A 23,890-nucleotide genomic window follows, 5' to 3' on the forward strand; every position below is an offset into this window, starting at 1 on the left:
CGCAAGAGTCAGAATATTTTCGCATTTGAAATGCGAATCACTTGTGTCTGCGCATGTCCGGACAAGCGCTACTTATTACTTTATGCTGTCGGAATTGACAAAAAGTTAAGTCATGTTCAGCCGCAATATTTTTTTTTCATTCTTTTATAGAGGTTTTATTCTTAAGGTTGGACAGAGAATAGGCAAAAATCGAAAAGCAAAAAGTAGTTTTTTTTCGACACAGTGTGTTAGATCTTCATAAAAATCAATCAGCTTATGTAGAATGTTGATACAGTAATGCTGATTAATTTTTATGAAGATCTAACACACGGTGTGGAAAAAACTGCTGTTTTCGTTTTTGCTTGTTGCCCTTTCTCTTTTCCCTTAAAGTCATTCGCCCCTTCATGTTGGGAAAATCTGTTAAGAAAAATCTATAAATCAATGTGCGGGGCTGGGATTCGAACCCAGGTGAGCTGCGTACAAGGCAATTGATTTACCAACTACGCTATGCCCCCCCGCAATAAGTTCTTAATATCAATGTTTTCATTCAATTGTGTGTTTAAGCGAATTCTGAAAAGATATTATTGTTAAATAGGTATAAATCTGAATTGTCCAAAATATTTCAATATACTGTTGAATTTGAGTCACCAAAATTCGTATAATTCGTTTCCAATTGGAATTGTATTGTAGTTTTTGTACACAAATATCGCACAATATACTCAAAAAAGCATACAAAATAAGTATTTTAGAGTAAAAGTCATTTGAAAAGTAATCTACGAAAAAAGTTTCGAGTGGTCAAAGTAGACCAATGTCATAGACGTAGTCAGATGTCGAAAGGGACAGAGACGGCGAGGGGTGTGTATTATACATATAAACGGAATTTTCGAACTGAAATAACTAGAACTGGCGAGTGGATATGGTAAAGCGAATTAACACATTTGCTCTATGATATGTACGTGTCAGGAAAAAAGAAAAAGGCATATTTTGGGCATATTTTATTGGAACTAAAGTTACAGAAGTACGGGGAACGTGCCATTTGAGCCAATATATTCTGATTCCTGATTCCTGAAGCGTGATTCTAATTTATGCTTTCAACAAGAAAGGTTTTTGTATATTTCCCTTGAACCTGAACATATCAATTAGACAATATTTCATTTCGAATCACTACTTCTGCTTACGTGTATTAATTTTCTGAGACACACTAATGAAGAAACCCGATCAAAAACACATAACAAGAATGTTTCAAAACTATATCTCCCGTTGTTACTTGTTATAATTTTCTGTTATTGTAACTACTAACGAGACCAAATTTATAATACAATATGTTACGAAAATTGCATTCTGTTATAAGCTTGTTATTTCATTCTGATCGGGAATCTTGAGGATATTGAATACCGGTACCGGATACAGGAACTGATCCACATTTTTTACATTTGTCATACACATTTTTTTAATAGATGTTCCACTTAATGAACATGAGGATGAATCTTGCCATTCACAAAATTAACTGTCACCTTGTTTCTTCGCATCAAGAGAAATATATTTTGGGTTAGAGGTGTCTAAATCGTTTAATGAACATTGTTAAATGTGTGAGCTTAAAGGAGCCGCGTATCTTTATATATTTTTCACGCAAAAATGATAACGAAGTGATATGTTGTCATTGCATTCTGCTCACCTAATTTATCATTGCATATAGGGATTACATGTGTTTTTAGGGTTGTACCAACGTAAAGACTATATTCACATCACAAAAGCGCCAGGACATGACACAACACTTGTTGTCCTTATTAAAGTGTCCTAACAACACCTAACAACACCTATACTATCATCGCTACTGCAGTCCTGAAGATCACGGTGGATTCTTTTGATATGCTTCTTATATTAGCTGACTGCAGGTATTGTAATTCTCTCTCACTCACGCGAGAAGAGGCTTATCCGATGTCCAACTTTTCCGAGATAAGATGATATTCCCGTCTCCACAAATATCGTGAGAATAAATTTTCCGGATAAAGTTTATTTGATTTTTTCCTTCTCATCGGAGAAGGTGATAATATTTTAATTTCGTTGAAATAAATGAAAACGTTAAAATATAAACTTAATTTCAAAGGAAAGCGGCAAAGAAGTATGACAGACTTGTTTTTTCGTGTTTTGGAATATCGACAGCAAGCCAGCGAGCACAAAAAGGATACCATGATAAACTCATTCGCAGTTTTCTTTATCCGGAGAAATAACATGTTGTATTTATCCGGAGAAGTTGTGTGAGCGCCAATAACTTTTCGTGTGAAAATGTGAGTTTTTATTGTCGCAGTAGCAAATTATCCGGACTCATGTACTCATATGAGCGATAAATGCAATGCCTGGCTGACTAAAAGCGTGAAGTCTTCTACGTATTTTGTTTGGTGGTCGTGTTTGTTGCTACATAAGCATTGTGTGTTGTTGTTGATGATTAAATATTTTGTTAAACAATCGTTGAAGCCTGTTTTGTTTTTGGCGTTTGTTTTTTTTGGAGAGATATTTTTTTCATTGTGTGCAGATTACTCACAAAGCTGACAGGTTGCCATATAATTGTCATATGTGCTTAGCGTGGTATGTGCATAGCGGGTGCCATGTTCCAAAGCCACGAAGGAAGGAATAGAACAGTTTAACCGCATTATTACCCCTCAAACACGTTGTGAATGTCCGAGAAGAAATTACTCTAAAAGTCTCCTTTATCTGAAGTCAATTAAGCGTATTTGATTAATTATTAAGAATTGCTTCTGGATTTGGCGGAAAATCAAGCAATATTTGAGAATTTTATTGGGAAAATGAAAAGACATACGAACTTCTGCATGTAATCTTTTATTCGTTAGTTCGTTAGTTATGTAATAATATAAGATAATTAGAAAATGATTTATTTAAAAAATTAATGGAATAGGTGGTCCAAATAGCCCCGTACGCTCATTACGCACAAAAATGGTGAGCATCTCAAAAATATTCGTGTTTTTACCCAAACAAAAACAATTCCATAAAATAGGAGCCTCAAGCTTTCCAAAGCAGTTACCATTTATTTTTTCACTTTTATTTGTTGATTTAATCACGGTTTTTCCATTATAATGATTTTTGTTTTGAGAATGGCAAAAAACGAAACACGTTGTAACTTCTTTCTACAAAGAAAAAAGAATCAAATTCAGCTCTCAAAATTAATGTTTCAGAATAGTGATTCCACGAATATGTACGATAGTTAGAAAGTTTTTTGAATAAAGGAAATCATATCAATAGAACGAGACCTATCCATGACGTTAAGAAATGATGTGTTGCCAAGGAATAATAGTCAAGTACACCATTTGACCGTGTATGATAAGTTGGGTTTGTCGTTTCGAATACTTCTGATTAGCGATGACAGCCATCTTGATCGCGATGTTAGGTCCAAAAATGTAAACAATAAATTTGAATGCTAAGTAAACTAGCTTTTTGTTTTGAAACTACGAGAGTTAAAATAGTACGCAGTAACATTGTCCTGTTTAGATTTGTTTGGTGAGCTATACAACATTTCTGATGTGATGAAACTGATCAGAGTCTACATCCAACTTCGGAATAGACCACAGGTTCTGTTCCATTGAACTATCCACTTCGCCGAGCCTTTGAAATCAACCGATATAATATTGATTCTAAGCGCACATATCGCCTTGAGGTTTATTCATGTTCCATCCTCGCTGTAGGAATAGAAATAACGGCTCTTTGCAATATCCTTTTGTGCACGAATTTTTTGTCGAGGCAGTTTTTTTTGTTAAATAATTCAGTAGACGTCTTATATACTCGTTTATTATGACCGGCTTGGGAAGACGTATGTAGAAAGTGAACTAAATGATTCAGTTAACTAATAGACCTGACTACTGTTTTCCACAGCGTGTCTAAGTTTAGTTCAAGCCATCTTCCGAAAGGGAAATGGCTCACATTTTATTGCGTTCCTCGTTTTACCGTAAGCTGAGATTTCAAAATGAACCTATATAAACTACATTGGTAAATTTAAATCATTTTATTTCATTATATTATTATTACTGACAAAAGAATGGGGTTGCTCCTTTTGAGTACGATAAGGCGAAGTTCTAGAATGTTTGAAAATTGATCTCTTTTAAGCCAAAAACAACATTATTGGTTCGGTACCAGTTTAAGAGAGTCCAGGAATAGTGGAAGAGTAGAATTTAGAGAGGTTTACTTTTGTAGATTTGTCCGCTGATGGTTCCAAATGTGACAAAAAACAAATCATTTGTCCACATCCGCAAAACGCTTGCCAGATAGAGATTTATTGGCCATCGTGTTCTGTTTGTCGTTACGGCTCACTCCCTTCCGAACTTTGTATACTTGCTTGGTTTTGCTCAAAATAAATTGAAACTTGAACTAAAATGTTTGTGCAACGAATTGGTTCAATGTTATCCTGGCCGTTTCCTGCCGCTAGTATCATTCTGCATGGTTGTCTGATGCTATTTGATGGTTTGATAACATAGAATACGAATCAATGTGCGATCACGACCTGCTTTGCTATCTAGTCATTGATATGATGATAGAGCAATGCCAGTGTAGGCTTTAAAATGTAAACCACCCTAGTAACAATTGTGGTTTTATGGTAGTTTTTTAGCCACTAATAAAACAGATTGCACTTGTAGCGTGCTATAAAACTTCAATTCAAATTTCTATCATTTTAGCAACGCACTGAAGATTTAGAAATATTCGAGTGCATCTTTTTTCAAAGGCAGATGTTAGTATGGATTTATACCCATCCTCAGTGCGGCAAAATCCCGGGCCCCCGGGCCCAGGCTCAGTGTACCCATGCGGAAAGACAGTTCTGAACAAGATCTTAAAGATTTGAATTCATTCATGACAAGATCTATCAATTTGATTGATATTCATATGGTGGGTGCTCTTATAGTTGAGGTGTACCAATAGTTGCAGTAGTGGGTTCTACATCAAACTAAGGTACCAACTTGTTTATATTGTAACGATATTTTATTAGCAAAGGACTGTAAGGTGTAAAATATTTTTCAATATTAAGAGCCATAGTACTCAAGTAAGAGCAAGGAGTTGAAGGAAGGAAGTATAGAAAAGCGTAGAATTTAATCTTTTGTCTTCTACATACAGGAGTTAGGATATTTTGGCATTAAATGCGAATGACCTGAGTCTGCGGCATGTCCGGACAAGCGTAAAGTCACTTAATGCCTTATGCTGTCGGAACAGTCTAGATATTCTAATTCCTGAATTTACTTTCGAAATAATTTTATTCTATTTGCTTTGGCAATATTTGTAGCTAGAAAACAAAAAATGTTATTTATGGAAATGAAAGCAAAAAATGTAATTTATGGAAGACACTAAGAAAAAAAAAATGCTCTCATAAAATCTAGCTGGATGTGCTAATAGCTCCTTCATCAAGGAGCTGACGGGAGTCTATTGTGTTGCAATTGTGCAACATTTACATTGGTGATTGTTTTTAAACATGGGATGGCATATACGACTAGGGTTAGAATTCCGATTTTCAAGAAACATTGTGATCTAATGTAACTTATGTTATCACCGTTAGCGTCATGTGCTGACTGTCAACTTTTTCTATCTTTGATCGTTAGCCACTTGCATGTTTGCATTCTACCATATGAATTGTATTGTTGGATTACTTCCGAGCTAATTCAATTGAAGTATAATTTTCATTTTGCTTGTGAAATCTTTTAACATTAGTTTATTTACCACAACATAATTCAGAGTTCTGCTATGCGAAAAAGTATATATTTGCTATAGTTAATAAATGCACGAAATAGTTTGCTGGCACGGTTTTCAATGAACTTGAATATTTTTCAAAATTTTCGCTTTTTTGCTAAGCTTCGCTTTGCGATATTATCAATGGCAGTGTCTACAAGCTAGCGCTTTCTCATGCAACCATCTGTTATTTGCCTGATTGATGCTGTCTACGTCATGCAACGCATATACAACAGTAGGATCTTCATTTTCCTCCTCGGTTCGACATGTTTGTATGTACATATACTGAAGCGACGAACGAGTCTGCCTTCACCTTTCGTTCGTCAGTGAAGGGCTCTTGATTTTTCTCTCTCCGTGATTAAGTTCGATTCGAATGAATCGATTTTCCCTCACTTCAACTGTAAATACACAAAATCATTTTTTCTTTTTTTTTCTGTCGATGTTCATAGGCAGACTGTTGTCCTTCAATTTTGACCCTATTTCTTCATTCAGTGTCGACGCGTATTTTTGATGCACTTTACTGTGTTATAGCCACCTGTCTAACTTTTTATTTAGTACACCTATTCAACACATCCTTCTAAGTTATAACTCAACTCACTGGGATCTATTCGTTTTAATTTTTATTTCAACACTCACTGCAATATTTACGCTTCATTTTACACAACAATGCCCAAATTGCAAAAAAAACATATCATTAAAGAAATAAGCAAGCAACAGTGTATTACTGAACGAAATTGTTTCTGGTTACTGATTTGTTGGAATAAACATTCCTGTAGTAGATTTCCTTCAGTAAAAATGTGTGCAATTGATATTTGACATAGCAGAACACATAGCAAAGTTAACTACTATTCACCGCATAAATGAAGCAAACATCGAATTTGAAATTTCACGCAGAATCCTGTAAGTTGGCAAGTGTCAGCAGATGGTAGCCGTATGATTGGTCATATGGTACTGCGAAGAAATATAGACGACGAAGATGTTTTAGGACTCAAAGTACGAGGTGGCCAGGTGCTACCAAACGATGAGAGGGCAACAATCGTTGAGCATGTACAACGCGGTTCGCTTGCCGATAAGGAAGGACACATTAGGCCAGGTAATTAGTTAAAGTTTCTTTTTGAAACTCTTGAACCTTGTCATTGAAGCTAGTGGATCGTTATAGTCATCATTTGCAATTGGACAGAGCACAAGGCACAAAATTGATTTAGGGTTGAGCTAAACCTGTTTGTTTTAGTTATGCCCTGTGGGGGGACTGTTACACGCCAGTTTATTTATTCTAGCTTCCAACCATTGGTTACAATGCACACGTGTTTTCAGGTGACGAAGTAGTGGAATGGAATGGTCATTCCTTGCGCGATAAATCCGCACAAGATGTATACGTTATTATCAGTGATAGTAGGATGGAACCATTCGTAGAATTACTCATAACACGTGCGATCCTGATAAATCGCAAAAATACTCAAGCATCCTGGCGAAACTCTCATTCGCCGATACGAGTTCAAACGCATCATCCAGGAGGTATTCGTTAGCAATTGAATTTTCCACCAGTAGAAGATATTTTCCGTAGCAACTGAACCTGGCAAAATCAAAATTTCGGCGTCTATTAGCAATTATATATGCTACAAAAAAAAAGTCCACCCCATGTAAAAGATTAGGGATCTAAGAATATTAATGTCTTATCGTTTCGTTTGACTTTATGTGTGACTGTTTGTGGTATACGATTGGTAAAGACCTGTACTTATCAGATGGTTTTAATTTCACAGAAAGCTACGATCGACGCGATAAGCCAAGCGTACTAGTGACGTCTCCGGGTTCGCCGGATTTGCATAGTGTGCGTAACTATTCCGCCAATCTTCGTTACCCAAATAGACTGACACCGACTGCAACGGTTGCGCAGCAGGAAAACAGCGTTGGAGGACGAATTCAGATAAAACTTGGATTCGAACCAAGCTCCCTTCAGTTGATCGTCACTGTCGTCTGCGCAGCTGGGCTTATATCGAGAATTAACAGTGCAGCACGAAATCCTTACGCCAAAGTAAGTATCCCGTAGAAAATTGTTGAAATACTATTCACACCGTGTTCTATTCGTAGATTTGTTTGCTTCCCGATCGAAGTGAAAAATCCAAGAGGCGAACGAAGACGCTAGCTCTAACTAACGATCCCCGGTGGGGCCAAACGTTTGTGTACGAAGGTCTTCGTAGAGCTGATCTCCAGAATCGTTTATTCGAGGTAACATTGTAGAGTTCGCAGCAAGCTAATTGCTGGGTACTACAAACATACGTGTCACCATTGCAGGTTACTCTATGGGACTACGTCCGTTACGGTGCCAATGACTTTCTAGGGGAAGTGATCATAGACTTGGCCACTCACCCGCTAGACGATGAACCGGAATGGTATATATTGCAACCCCATCAGGAGTCCATACGAGAAACCGTACGTATTCTACTTTTAAGTTGTGCCATTACCTTAGCTCTCTTTTGCGGTCGATTTTATGAGCGGTTCGTATTGTACCTACTGACATTTAGCTTGGGGCGGGCATAGAGTAATTGGTAAATCGGTTGCTTTGTGCGCAGCCAACCTAGGTTTGATTCCCAATCGCGCACATAGTGTTAGAGAGGTGAATGACGCTAAGGTGTAAAACCTCTACAATCGAAATATAAAAAAACTGCTAGGGCGTTCCAGGGAAAATCTAACAGAAATAGCAAAAACTAGATATAATTTGGATGAAACTTTGCGCATGTCTTTGATGTATATTTCACATGTATGTATATTTCACATGTCTTGAGACTCCTTGACTCAGAACTAACCTATAAATAGGGCGAATGTATTTTTTGAGCTATAATGGACAAAAAAGTTTCCTCAATATTTTCGTGTTTTTCCGAAATTGTGTTTTTGTAAAAAATACTGTTTCTCCAAGTATACCGTAAAAATAGTCCAAAGTATAAAATATCTCGAAAACTTCTGCAACTAGGAAGCTGATTACGGAGAGCATTCTGATTGCAATAATCAGAGTTTATTGCTTCAAATCACACAAAACTTTAAAAATATGTGAAAAGTGTCTTTTCGAGAAACTTTGTTATCCAATGTTGATCCATCTTTGTCGAGCTCTATTTTTTCCGCGTCTTCTATAATTATGTAACTTTCTTATACATTATGAACTACAAAGAATTCTTAAAGCTAGATATTTAAAAACATTTATTATGAAATTAATAATAATCTAATCTGAGAAGTTAAATGATGGTGCAATACGTCGAAGGAAGTTTTTATATTTACATTGATTAAATTTGATTGCGAAACACAACTAGCTAACACTATTTTTTTTATTGACGTTTCGGTCTGTTTGAGATCCTTTTCAAGTATTAAAATCTCCGGTTCGGTTTCTTGTCAAGTCTTTTGCAACAAATTTCTACCATTTGTCTTTCCAGTAGTGCTTGTTTCTGTCTTGCTAACATAAGGTTTTGTTTTTCCGCCTTTCACAATTGGCCGATTTCGTCAAAGTTACCGCTTAATCAAACTTGATAGTAAGCAATTTAGTTGGCTACCAGTCTTGAGGCCGTGTGGCATCCGGCGGGTTCAAGAATCAATTCACTGGGTTTCTGTTCCCATGTCGTAAGAGGCGACTACAACCAGGAGTCTTCAGGTTAACGTGTATCTTCCTGCCTAGGACTGAATGGTTGGTGGGATAAAAATATGCCTATCGCACACGGAGTATCATGGGTTTTGTTCCTAGTACCCATTTCGGGATTTACTTCTTATGCAGAAAGGAAAAGCTTGCATAGTGTTGAATCGATAACTGTATTTCCATAAGAGACTTCCAGATTGGAAAGCAACTTAACCCCAGCTTCGTAGCTATCAACAAAAATGGCATGATTAATCAATGTGAAACGCCTCGTGCATGCATTCTAACTAATTGACGCGTGCCTCATATCGGAGCTCACAACACGCGATATATGTGCTGCCCATAAAAGCATAAGAGTCCCATAAGGATTTTTGTAGAAAATGAGTTATCTGTAGGATTGTATTTTGTATCACCACTGAATCACAATGTACAAATAAGATTGCCAGGTTTGTGCAGAAAATATCGAAAAAATACCAAAACGTGGTTGGCTCAATGAAAATGCAAATCTTGAACAGTGTTTTTCTGGGCTTTCTGTTTTACTCTTATGTTTTTATGGGCAGTATTTGTATTGTTAGGCATATCTGCCGCATAACGAGTTATCACCTTCTGATGTTTTCAAAAGCGTTCATATTGTAGCAGTAACAGACTTCCGTTTTTTTTATGGGAAGTGATGCAAATGCTCATCACATCATTTGTGGTAGCTCAGATATCAATCTGACACGCTCTGAACTGATGGAGTATGTAAGTAGTAGAAATCTACATATTTGAAATGTAGGAAATCGACCAACTTTTGCGAGGTCTGGCAGAGAGCAGGTGTTAAACATGACAAATTGGTAGGTTCCAAATGAAACTGAACCCGTCTCTATCCGATCATAAATATATATTTTTCGATCATCTTAATGTCACCATGAATATGGTGACATATCGTAATGCTAGATTTACAAACTGGGACCTCTTTTTAGAAAACTTGGCGACTAAATTTCGTGAATATTTTCCAACAATTATTCAACTAGACGACTTGGATGACGTTGTGAATACTCATTCAAACTCATTCATAATAGCATTCTACGAAGAAATTTGTCCGCGTCGTACTGTTACATCGACAAATGACCTGGAAAAGATGGAATCTTTCCCCTGCTACTGCAAAAGGGATTTAATATTCTCAAACATGTCTTGAAAAAAATAATGCTTACCAGTCCTGCTATATTGGTATATTCCGTAAGCATGGTGAGAAATAATTGCTAGATTTATTCCCAAAGGAGGGCATTCAAGCTATGAAAGAGTAGAGATAAGGAAGTTGGGTAGCGTTCCGTCTCCTTTGCTATAAAACCTGGTTGCCGACGGCTAATTAAGGAAACTGAGATTGTACTTCCAACCTACAGGTTTGCTTACGATTATCAAATACTAATTACTAGACTTTGCATTGGAACAATTTTTGGCATGATACAACAAGCATTAAATACTGTCGAACAGTGTTGTCGACAAGTTGAATTATCACAATCCGAACAAAACTTCAAGGGTTCTTTCCACGAAGAAGCAAATAACAACCGGTGTTCGTCCTTTGCAGTTCTTTGGTTCTGAGCTACTGTGTGCAGATCCAGTTCTACCTGTGACCGCATAGAGGGCGCCACCACTAACTTTTCAACGGAAAGAGATAGAAATTCGGTGTCTTCCACAAAGTGGTCGAACGGGCATTTTGAAACAATTCTTCCGAACATTTAGATATTCTATCTCTCTTCTATGACAAGTTAGTGTTGGCGCCCTCTATGCGGTAACAGATGGAACTGAAATTTTCTAACCAAAACATACTATTGAGCTAACTCTAACGCTAACTCTAACGATTATTTCACAAAAATGTCTAGTTCGCGCGAATCGAGTACTGATACACAACCATGTGGTGTTAGGCCCCATGCAAGACTGACTCAGACATCACTCCGTTGAAAGTTTTGTGAAAGTTGAACTTCTTTCAACAAAGCCGGATTTACTAGCAGTCTTCGACAAAGTTGTAGACAATTGAATAATATTTCTTATTTTTACTTAAAGCGATAATACGATGTATGCAGTGCCACCTAGCGGCGAAAATGCAAGCTAGTTGGTTTTCTCCATGAAAATTGTCAAAAAATGCCATACAAATTTCAGGCACGTAGGTTTGGTAGCTAGAGTTGTCCGATTTGCTTCAAATGTGGTGCAAGTACTCCTAGTAAGACTAGGAATCGACTCAGGGATGGGCCGATTGAGTTTTCAAAAATTCATTATTTTTCCGGGCACTCTACTGGTTCCCTTGAGGCCCATTCAAATATCAAAACCATTACACAAACACCTCAGACAAGAAGCACAATTATGTGGATACAGACTGCTGATTACTAGGCTTTGGAACAGTAATCATATTGATTTTGCTACCAGTCATACATGACTGGTCACATGGGGTGAAGATTTTCTTTCTCCCAGCGATATTACATTCTCGTGTAGTTTTTCTTGCAGGACATTTCATGTGAAGATTCCCTGTGGTTGTGGTTGTCTGGCTATATGTGGAGACAACAACAAACGCAAGTGGCCTGTTTCACTGACGGCTCTCTGGTGCTGGAATCTACTGTCGCGAAATGAACAAATGGAACAGTCTCACTCGCTAGGTATATACTTTACTGTATACCAAGCAGAAATCTTTGCGATTATGTATGTGATACAATCGGCCTTGCAACAGATCTTGTCTGGGAAAGTTATTAACTTCTGTTCCAATAGTCAGGCTGCGATCAAGGTCCTTAGCTCGGACAAATCACGGTACAAGCTAGTGATCGCATGCCGCACTCGAATCGAAGAATTAAGCATTGGCAGGTGAAGCGATTGACTTTGTTGGTCATGAGCCCGTCCTGCCATTTCGATAAGTTGGATAAGAGAAAAAATACGATCCTGGGCTTCGTTCGAGCATCGCATTGCTTGGAGAAATCTATAAAGGTGTCGCCAAACAAAGGTGCCGTGAGTTTTCGAAAAATCTACTCCAGTTTTCGAAACATTACTACGGCATGTTGGCCAGGGCTTTAACCGACCACTGAAAACTCAATTATCACATAGCAACTATTAAGCACGCTGTCATTTTCATGTGATCTTTGTGAATCCGTCTACGAAACCTCATATCATCTGATATGCAACTGCCCAGCAGTAGAGCAATTGCAATTTCGAGTTTTCGGCCTTCCTTACATAGACGACGCCATATTTTGACGACTGAATCTCAGAGACATACTAAAGTTCCTTATCCAGTGTGGTAAAGGACTTTAGGCTTTCTCGCAGAAGATTTGAACTACTTGTGCGTTTAACTTACCTGCTGTTTGTTTTTGTGATGTTATTTTTTCCACCCTTCCAATTCCACTTCCTCGTTCTCCCTTCCTTCCGATCAGGGAAATGATGAGAAGACACTGCAAGGTACAAATCCCACTCGACTACCGACGGGGAACGTGCCACTGGAGCCAATATATTCTAATCCATGATTCCTTATTGTATACTTTGAAAGACCAAGGTTTTTACTAGTATAAATAAAATGATTAGGGGAAATCGGAAAGGCGACCAAGTAATTCGCGAAAGAGAAAGTAAACAAAGAGAAACTTGTAGGTATAGCTAATGAAAAAAATACTGCAAATGTATCATTGGTTCGCCACCAGGAGGCAGCACCCGCCACCAATAACGGTTTGGGCCGCTGTAACTACAGATAGGCGCTCTCCAATCGTTTTCATCGAGCCTGGCGTAAGAAAAAATGCGACTTACTATCGGGAAAGTGTTCCGCAGGCTGCTCTGAAACTATTGGCAGACAAACCTTTCACTCGCAGACCATGGTCGTTATAACAAGACTCGGCACCATCTTATGAAACGCAAGTGAACCAAGAATGGCTGAAAACTAACGTTTCGTTCTTCATTTTGACCACACAATAGCTCTCATATTCACCTATATTAGTGAGCAAGGTCCGAAGTATAAAATACGCCAGCCTCGAAACGCTGAAGAAAGTCATGGTCCAAAAGTGGGCCAAAATGCCGGCAAGTCACATTGGGGCAGCTTGCGATTCGTGTTTGTTGACCGTCGCAATGCCGTAGTCTGAATTTTTGTTTGGACTTCGAATTAAATAAAAATAATATTCCAAACCGAATTTATGACCTTTTAAATTGGTAGCACTTCGAGTGCCGGACCCTGTAGTAGCTACATCTTGCACACTAGATCACCACAATATTTGCCGAATCTTCTACAATGTAGTTTTTGTCCTCCTTGATTTACTCTTCCGCTGACAACCACGTTACGTCTTTTCAGTTGAGCTTAGTGACAAATTCTCTTAACTCGCGAAAATCTAGAAGACGAACCACTATACAATCTTGGATATTCGTCGGGTCTATCGTGGCAATAGTTAAGCGTTGTATCAAGCCGCCAATTCTACCCTCAACACCGCAGAATCTTGTTTATCATCTCGAGACATTCTGTTTGTCTCTTGCAATGTTACAAAATGGTCACGCGAACTCATGTTATTTAGATATTTGTGACTTACCATATCTTCGCATCAAACAACACAAAACAGTAGACAACCTGGATTCTTCACTTCCCAAGGAATAATAGACCCTACAGATAAAGTCTATAGATCTTCACCACACTGGTTTAAAAACAATTACGTATATATAACATTGCCGAAGACTGCCAATTGATCCGATTTTGCAGTAAAAAGATATTGTCATATAAAGTTTTGTGATGCCTCTCTTTCTCGCGCATGCTTAGAATAGGAAATTCAAAAAAAAAATCGGTTGGTCTTCAAAGTTAAATAACTTTGTCGGGGAACCTCCAATCAATATGCAACCTTCAACAAAGCTATTCATAATAAAATAAGCTGCGTGACCATAAGTTTTGAGGTATGCAGAGTTACTGTTGAATTTTTTTTATTGGATTTTAAGTTTTTATTTCCTAGTTTCCATATTAATTCCTATAGAAGCTTGAAACCTCTTGTGGGTGAACTAGAGCTATCGGATAAAGCTCATATCTTGCACATGATTTGTGCATCCAATTACCGTTTGAATTAGCAGTGTTCCGAAAAAAAGTCCAAATTGTTGCCGTTCTAATATATACATTACTCGATGTATTTCAAATCTTCAAACGATGAAAAAGTGACTTATTTCCGAATTCGTTGGGTTAATTCAGCTCCTTGGTAAGCTCGAGAGCGTGTGGTAATAGATTGCTAGAAACTGTCTGAGGGAAGAAGGTGCGTACTAGATCAGGCTTTCAGAAAATATCAGCTTTTGCAATCGATTGGCAATTTTATAGTCTTATGTATTAGATCGAAAGGTCCTTCACATGTAATTTTTCGAACTTTGAAATATTATATCTAGTTGCCCAATCTCGCCACGTTTTTTACACTAGAGTGATTCTAATTATTACCCTTACCAACATTGATTAACATGACTATTATTTCTACGAGTATCAATCATACATTTCTTTTATTTCTCCGTAGTTGCGTAGAGACGACAGAGAATCTGGCGGCAACGAATTGGATATGATTTTAACCCCAACCGATCACTTATCGCCACCGAGCACCACTTCAAGATTGAGTGATTCTGATACGACTTCTGAATGCGATATAGATGGTCTGATGACTGGACGTGACGGCGCTAGCGTATCATCCCTAGGAAGCTCGTCAAGCCCCCCGCCAGAGGTAAAAGTGGACATTTGTCTCTATTTGTGTGTTCTTCCCACAGCTACAGGAGTCGTTTCAACAGCCAAGGAAACGTGTTGTTTTTAAGATGCCCATTGTTTGTACACTGTAAACATAAATGTACATAAACAGACACACTCACGCAATTTCACATTTTTTCTTTCTTTTACTTCTTATTTGGGTAAGCAGTGCAAGATATATTTTGGTTGATGAACTCAATTAACAAAAATTTATTTTTCAGTTTTCAACTCGTACAAACGTTTACGCTGTGAATAGAAATTTTCCATATGTTCAGGGTACAAATCATACATTTGATTTATAATCGATACAACTTTCTCGTAATACGAGAACAGTCATACTATAACATACACACAAACAAAAATACACCAAAGCAAACAGTTATACCCATTTCACAATTTTGTCTTTATTTTTACTTTTACAAATATAAGCTACAGACAGCTTAACCGAACTTTATTTTCAATTATTGAACGAAGTTGTATATGACGCTAGATGGCAGGTTCATTTATAGATACACGCTTTAACGATCGCAACAATTTTATATTGCTATTCCAGCTTAACTTATTGTTATTCTCTAGAAACGAGCTGAAGTTCTTTATGTTATGCCATATTTCAACACTATATAGTTACTACTTTAATTGAAGTTAATGTTTCAAACAGCTACGCTTTTTACCACAAATAATGTTTTGATTTCCCATTACGTTATAGTAGCAGTAGCTTCAAAATACTACCCAAATAAAAGAAAACTTAATGAATAAGAATTAATCGTGCACTGCGGAACAATCGACGCGGTACTAATCTCTCTCACATTCTCGCTTTGGTTGCAGGTCGATCTACAGGAGCGAAGATCGCGCCGTGATATGTCACCGCAGGGTCGAAAACGAGCGGCTGGCATGGTAGCAAAGGACTATCGAACGGTGTCCGGTGTTGGACAGGGCTTTCATAATCAAATGAGTAATGAGGTAATTGAGACTGGTAGATAGTGAAAATGCATATACACGATCAATTGGTTAAGCGAAGGACGGAGGCGGTAAGGTATGGTAAACTGAAGGAGAGGGGCGGTAAGGTATGGTTCGGTGAAAATAAAATATTAATTTTTTTTCGACGGTGCAGAGAGTGATGCAATATTTGAATAACATTTTCGTAAATTTTGATTGAAAACATTGAAAATTTGATCGAATGACAGTGAATCTCCGGAGACACCTCGAAAAAATAGGTTATTCATCAGAGCTCAAAAGATTCAAAGTTCGTAAACAAGTTTTTAGCGAGGTTCTCCTGGAGATTCATTGTCACTGGCTCAATTTTCAGTATTTTGCAATGAAAATTTGCGGAAATATTTTACAATTGTGGCTTTTTTATACGCTAATTTATTGAATACTCTAACACTCTCTTTATCGCTAAAACAAATATTAAAAATACGTGCTTTTTACCGTTCCTGGAAGCTTGCAAAAAGGTTTTTTTTCGATTCAATGCCAATATGCCAATATATAGAGGTCCGTCCAGAAGCAATTTTCTTTCCAAATGCATTATTGACTTATATTGATGAAGTTGTAGGCAGTTTTGCCACACCGTGTGCTTCTGCGATTGTCATACATAAGACTAGATATACGAGAACTTATCGAATCAAGTTCTGATAAATTTCTTCACAAGAGTGCTTTAGAAATGCATAACTCAAAACACTAACGTTATAATTTACATGCGAATAAGCGTGATTCTAATGCGAATTTTGCATTATAACTGGTATAATGCATATTAAGCGTTATTGGTCCAAGACAAACATGCATTTCATGGCGCTTACCCTGTAGAAACTTACACAAACCCACAACTAGGAATGTATTGATGGAGTCATTGTTATCAGAGTATTAGTTTTAGAACGATCTTGCACCAATACACATGTATAGAATATATTTACTCGTATACATGATTGTGCATTCGTACACACCTAGAAAAAATCGTGTAAATTTACGTCTCCTAGTTTTACGTTTGATTTTAATTTTACATGTCGTTGAATTTTGCGAGACACGTAATTTTACTCCACATATGGCGTTTGTTTAAAATGTTGAAGGATGTAGTTTTATGGCACAGCGCATGTAAAGTACATCTTTCATGTAAAATTAAACAGAACACTGTTATATTTCGTCACTTCGTCAATTACGGCTTGTTAGATTGTGGCAAGTTTAGAATTATATCAACGATAAAATTCAGATTTTTTTGGTAGTTTAACTTGAACGAAAGCTTATTTTATTTAAGACACTATAGTTTACATCACATTTCTAATCCAATATAGGGTGGGTGCTCCTATAGTTGAGGTGTACAAATAGTTCCAATAGTAGATTATACGCCTAACTAAGGTACCAACCATCGACCAATATTTTTTATCGATTCATCGCACTAAAATTATGCGACAATAAAACCTTGAAAATCTTGAAACCTTATCCTTGAAATTTGCTGAAATAACTATTGAAAAAAAAGATTTTCTTTGAATTTTGAGCGCCCTGGCACCTACCCGATCAGAATGAAATAACAAGATTATAACAGAATGCAATTTTCGTAACATATTGTGTTATAAATTAGGTCTCGTTAGCAGTTAAAATAACAGAAAATTATAACAAGTAACTACGCGAGATATAGTTTTGAAATCTTTTTGTTATGTATTTCTGATCGGGTATAGTTGATATAGTGTACATATAGTTGCAAGTCCCATAGGAAATCAATGGGATTTGCAACAATAGGAACCGAAATTAGCGATTGCACCACTATTGGTACATGTGTTTCTATAGAGGGAAAAGGCGGTTTTGAATACATAAATTGGATATTATACCATCTTTATATTTACCTATGAAGTAGGGATTGAAAGCTTTCGTTTAATGTATTAACATTGCCCATAGGTTCATCGATTTTTTAGCAAAAGTTTTCCTTAAGTATGCGACTATTGGTACATCCACCCTACTGAGTGTTCAGCCACCAATAGTGACTTTTCATCCCTATTGCTTACATGGTTTGGATAGTTATTATTAAGATATAATATACATTCACAGTAAAGTGATTTTTGTAGTAGTAATTTTTAAGCCTACTTGTCATGTGAATAAGGATCTTAGAAACATAAAAATTTTACAAACTAATTTTAAAATCTTAAAAACTAACCTATAAACTGTAAAGAGAAATCTGCAACGATTTTTGTTGGAAAATACTGTTTGTCATAATTTCTAATGTTTCTACGTTTGCGAGTCTGTACAATTTATTTGTGCTAAACCAGACAGGACGCTTCAAAATCATTTTCAGAATTTTGCTCTGAATCCTTTGAAGCGTTTTCTTTCCCCCGCCTTTTCCCGTTTGTTCCTAAAATCGCAAATAAGGTGCCATGAATTCTGGAACAATCACGTTTTACGTTACAAAACAGAACTATGAACAAAAATAATGTATTTTATAATTAGATTCAACTTCCCATCAGTAACACCTACATAACGCTTTTTTATTATTATTATCATTCTCCAATATTTGTTTTTGTTTTGTGAACTTCAGTCACGGCTTAACTAGTTCACAACTTTATGAACATTATTCATGAAACCTAAGGATGAATCGTTATTTTGTTCATAGACTTAGGAACTTTATTCAGAGTCCAATGTGGATTAATTCATGATTTATTACGTCTTGGACATGATCTGGTTTTCGTGGATATGAATTAGTTCACAAAATCAAAACATATTTTCTCGTGAACTATTTCACGAAACTCGGAACATTATTCTTGAATCATTTCAACTTTTTTGAACATGTTCGTGTTTCCTAATATATTAGTCACATCTCAATGTCTGTGCTCGTGAAAAAATAATGACACAATATCATAAAATATTATTCATGTATACGTGAACTGGTTCATGATTCCTAGTTTAATAGTCACGACTGACCATTCGTGCTCGCGAAATAGTTCACAAAATCATAGAATATTATTTATGTAGGAGACGGTGGGGAGTTGTGAACCATGAGGAGTTGTGAACACCGTGAATACCCTTTACGCTATAAACTATAAATATGTGGTTACTTGTGATAAATGTTTTTAATGTCATAACGCCACTTTCTTATTGGCAAATGTTGCATTAACGCATGTTCTTAATCACCCTGTGTTGCAACCGCCAATTTAGGTAGCTTGGCGCGAATCGTGTTGTCACTTGTTCATTGCGAATCGGATCACTTTTCCATCACCATTAGTTTAGAAAGATCATAAAATTTATTTTCTATAGCCCTAATAAAAATAAACCAGAAAATATTCCATTTCTCCTACTTTTTGCGTGGTTCACAACTCTCCGCCAAACTAAAAATGCCTATTCTACGCTTTTCACGCAATCTGCCATATCTCAAACAAGATAACAATAATTTCAAATTGCTTCAGCTTATGGATGTATTAAGGTGTCCTTTATAAATGCCAGTTTAAACATTTAAGGTCGATCAATGTTTTTGGTAATCATACCCCGAAAATAAAACAATGTTCACAACTCCCCACCGTCCCTTATTGGTTCATGATTCCTACCCAAGTAACACACTTTGTCGCTCAAATCCGTTTCTCAAGTGATTCTGCAACATATCGTAGTGTTTATGTAATTAATCTGGTATACAATTGTGTTACGGAAAAAGCGCATATTGCTTGTATGGTGTGCAATATCTTCAAATATTTGAAGAAACAGAGTTGCACAACGTATATATCAGTACTTACAAGACTTATCGAACCTAATTCCTAATAAAAATGTTGTACTACAGATGCTGAAAAATCATCATCGCAAAATGTCATGTCTTCTTAGAGGAAAATATTTATCATCTGTCTGATTCCAAAAGAAGCATAATTGATCATTTGAATGAGTTTCTAGACAAGAAAGTTATAACGAACTGTATTTTTACTGTGAAACATATAATTCTACCTCCCAAATTCTCACGCCCCAATCTAAAATTGCATTTTAATTAGCATATTGCAAGAATATCAAAAAAATCAGATATTTCGTCATTATGAATAAAGATATCAACCAAAATAATAGTAGACTCGTTTTTACCAATGTCGATGTAGGTTCATTGGTTATTAGGGGCCGTACACTAATTACGTAAGGCTAAGATCTTATCATGATTATCGTAATTAAAAAATCGAATGGTTAATTCATCAAATAATAAGATAGCGAAAACGATATGTATAGAATTATTACAAGAAAATTCATGACAAAATCTAACTGTGATCATCTACAGAATTTTAATTGCATGCCAATCTCGCCCAGTAGAAAGAATAAGTGTTGTCAGATATTCAGTAACTCCAATTTGGTCCACATGATCTGCTTTGCTATATTCCACTTCCTTTGAATCTATTTTCTTGTGATGTAGAATTTAAAAGAGTTTATAACCTCTTCTGGCATGAATTTATTTTGAGTTCCAGCTGTGACGCTTATCGTACGCATAGCTCCGAGTTAACCATCTTCGAATTTTCTTGAATTAAAATACAGTTCACACTCTGGAAATATTCGACATTCAAGATCTTTGACAATCGCATGTTACAACATTTTCAAGATACCTTGCGGGTTTGAATCGAACGTTCGAAAAGAACAAAGTCGGTCTAACAACACGAAGGGTATCAACACTTCTTAACTTGTAAGGCATATTGTGGCTCCAGTTCCCGAACAGAACAATGTACAACCAAGAGCCAAAAAATCACTCATATTGTTTGATACACAAGGATTATATGGTGCAAATGAAAATAGCTCCCTTTTCTTATTAAAAAGAATATTTTCCTTATGGATTTAATTTTTTAAACTTGTTTTATGATATTACGTAAGAAAGGACAAACCCTCCCTCCCCCTCAGATAAGAATTTGTAAAATATTTTGAAACTCCCCCTCCCCCCATATGCCCTTACGTAATTAGTGTATGCCACCCTCTTCAGCTCATGTGCTGGTGACATTGAGTTTTTATAAGCAAATTGCACAAGCTAAAACATAAACCCAAGAATACAAGTAATTTGGCATTAAGTTGCGGAAACAAGTTGCACTAGCAACAGCATGAACTGTCCTTGTAGGATATGAACATACGGGCAACTAGTTGAACTACTGGTGCAACATATCTCTGTCTCTGATCAGTCTCCCAACTGTTATAAATGTTTCAAAGAGAAACTGCATCATCTCACAAAACATGTATAATTTTGTGCAATTTGTTTGACTGCTTCGTGGAAATGATTCTGATCAGTTTCAAAACTGATAATGATGCTATAAATCTTGTTACTACGAGGTTTATCTTAGACCTATTGGGCAGATGAGCAGCCATATGTTGTATAATCAATTGAAATATGCCAAACATTATTCTTCGAACATATCTAATAAGAAACTTTGTTGTATTGCAATTGTTGACCAAGTTACAATTGCTACTTGGGTAGTACATGATTTATGATCGAACTTTTCATTTGTGATATTTGGAAGATATCACTAATCATTTTCTATTTCTCTGCCTATGATCATGAAATTTTCACGTGAACTGTTTCACAAAATTTGTGTTTTTTTCATTAAATATCATATGGACCAAGACGCGAAAAATTAAACCACGTGAAAAATAAAATTTATCTCATTTCCGCACTTTTTTGTGGGTAATAGATATCCAGAAGTATCGAGCAATCAACTATCTACTCAGAATTTGTTATTGATATCGAAAATATGACGCTCGATTTTACATTACCTCTAAGTGAGCAAAAACAAGCAAAAATTGAACGCTAAACAAAAACAATAGTTATAGTCAACATATGTTATTTTTACGTGCAATAAGTTTTCAGGTAGATTAAAGTTAAGGAGAAGTAACTGTAAGGTGTATTCGAAAAAACAAATATTCATCAGTTTTTTGCATGATAAAGTATTCGGTATCTTTTTTCAATGTAACGTAACAGTCCAAAATTCTAAAAAGTCTTTTTGTTCGTAGTTTACCACGTCAACAAAACATAAACATGAAATTTTCTTCGAGCATTTTTGACCTATTTTCTAAAAAAAACCATGGCGGTATTTTAGGTTTGTCAGGAGGGGTTCCGAAATTTCGATTTTGAAATGTTCATGGTACAATACGTAATATGCAATAACCTCATTCAATTAAAATCATTTTGGTGGTCGAATATGATTTGGAATGAATTTGAATTTAGAACGAATTAAAATAGAAACTATTTTAAAATTTATCAACAAGTTAAAAAATTTCGGGAGGGGTCCGGACCCCCAAGACCCTCCCCCTGGATGCGCCACTGAAAACAATTTGTAATGTAACAGTCGTTTTTCATAGATTATTTAATTTTTTATTCTGTGTTGATTTTATAGACCAAAAACATACTTTTTATGCTCAGAATAAGTGAAATAAGGCTTGTAGTTTGCGAATAAGTTCATTGATGCAATTACTTTTTTCTCTTCAAAGGCGAATTTGGTATGAAAATTTAATATAAGTGGGGCAAATCCGACCTAGTAAATGGTTTTGGCTGTAAAATGCTCATTTTACATCGGATCAAGTCGTTTTATATACCAAATTGAAGGTTGGGCTTCTGGGCATTTTATCCGTATGGAAAAATTTTGAAATACAAGCGTTTTAGGAAAAAGTTTTATTTTTGCTGTTTTCAAAAATGGTGGTGTTTTTGGTTGATTTAGTACAGATATTACGCAAATATTATAATTTTTCAATGATAAATCAATGAATGTTATGTTATTGAAGTGTAACATGAAGAAAATGGAATTCAATGTCAATCTTGGAATGTCAAAACCACGAGCAGCAGCACGTAAAGATATGCCCATTTGCATCGGTTCAATTGCGAATACTGTATTCACCACTTTTTTGTGTCTTTCTTCTTTATGAACCATTGTGCAAAAAAAAAAAAATAAAAGCACATTATCATTGTGCTAAAAAATAATAAAAATATATTTCAATTTGATAAATAAACATTTTCTTAGCAAAAAAGCATTCGGATTTTCCCCCTAATTTAGAGGTCGGATTTGCCCCACCGCGTCATTTTTCAATACGACGCAATCAAAAAAAATTATGAAAAAAGTTGGACTAAATTCATCTATGCACTTTGTAGGACTTTAATCGTAGAATTTAGATTCACTTACATTTTTTATGCAATCACTTCAACAATCATAAATATCTTGTAGTCAACGATGCACAAAAATCAAATCAAAAGTTTTAAAAACACACTTATTGTCATTTGAGCATCTCAATGTAGACTAATAAAATGCTGTCATGCCACCATTATCATTATTTTCGATGCTCTACACAACAGCATTGTTCGCGTAGTGCTTCCGATTTTCGATAACTGAGGGGGGTCGGGTTTACCCAACGGTCGGATTTGCCCCACCTTACCCTAACTATTGTAGGATTTTACCTGGGAAATTCTGTATAGATAGCATAGGGGCAAATGCCAAAATGATATCAAGGAAGCATATTTTTACCTGTGATCGTACATTACTTCAGATTTTGATACTGTACTAAATAGTACAGAAATGAATATTAACATCGAGAAAACGTAAATACAACATAAAAACATAAAATACATTTTGAATGAATTTACCTTTATTACTAAAGTAAAAAGTATTCGCAACATAGCGACGATTCATCCAATTCAAGTGAATAATGGAGCATTCGCTTCTTCTAACACTACGAAACAAGGATATAATTCACTATACTCATTCACTTTCAATTGTCGGTCGAGTAAGTCCGATTGTATCAAACAGATCTGTTTACATTGCAGTAGAAAATGAATTTTAATTCTTTCTGAAGATTCAAGAGGAAATTCATATGGGTACGTTTAGAAAACTGACTTCTTTGAGTCACTACATGAAGAATAAAATTCTTCCTTTATTATACAATAAAAGAAGTTTATGCTTCATGTAGTGACT

General features: G+C 36.0%; 1 protein-coding gene across 8 annotated transcripts in view; it reads left to right on the plus strand.

Annotated features, from left to right (window-relative positions):
- The window catches only part of LOC131683766 (regulating synaptic membrane exocytosis protein 2), a 199,755-nt gene that overhangs the window by 88,218 nt on the left and 87,647 nt on the right, over positions 1 to 23,890 (plus strand). For 5 of the 8 annotated variants that reach the window (XM_058966036.1, XM_058966035.1, XM_058966037.1 and 2 more), the window contains exons 8-14: positions 6,595 to 6,793; positions 7,015 to 7,215; positions 7,461 to 7,732; positions 7,789 to 7,926; positions 7,993 to 8,130; positions 14,791 to 14,991; positions 15,837 to 15,971. In XM_058966036.1, coding sequence (XP_058822019.1) covers positions 6,595 to 6,793; positions 7,015 to 7,215; positions 7,461 to 7,732; positions 7,789 to 7,926; positions 7,993 to 8,130; positions 14,791 to 14,991; positions 15,837 to 15,971 — 1,284 coding nt within the window. The remainder of the gene's footprint in view (positions 1 to 6,594; positions 6,794 to 7,014; positions 7,216 to 7,460; positions 7,733 to 7,788; positions 7,927 to 7,992; positions 8,131 to 14,790; positions 14,992 to 15,836; positions 15,972 to 23,890) is intronic. The other 3 variants (XM_058966039.1, XM_058966040.1, XM_058966041.1) reach the window with 3 other exon arrangements.

This window comes from Topomyia yanbarensis, chromosome 2 (genome assembly GCF_030247195.1).
Source record: "Topomyia yanbarensis strain Yona2022 chromosome 2, ASM3024719v1, whole genome shotgun sequence".
NCBI lineage: Eukaryota > Metazoa > Arthropoda > Insecta > Diptera > Culicidae > Topomyia > Topomyia yanbarensis.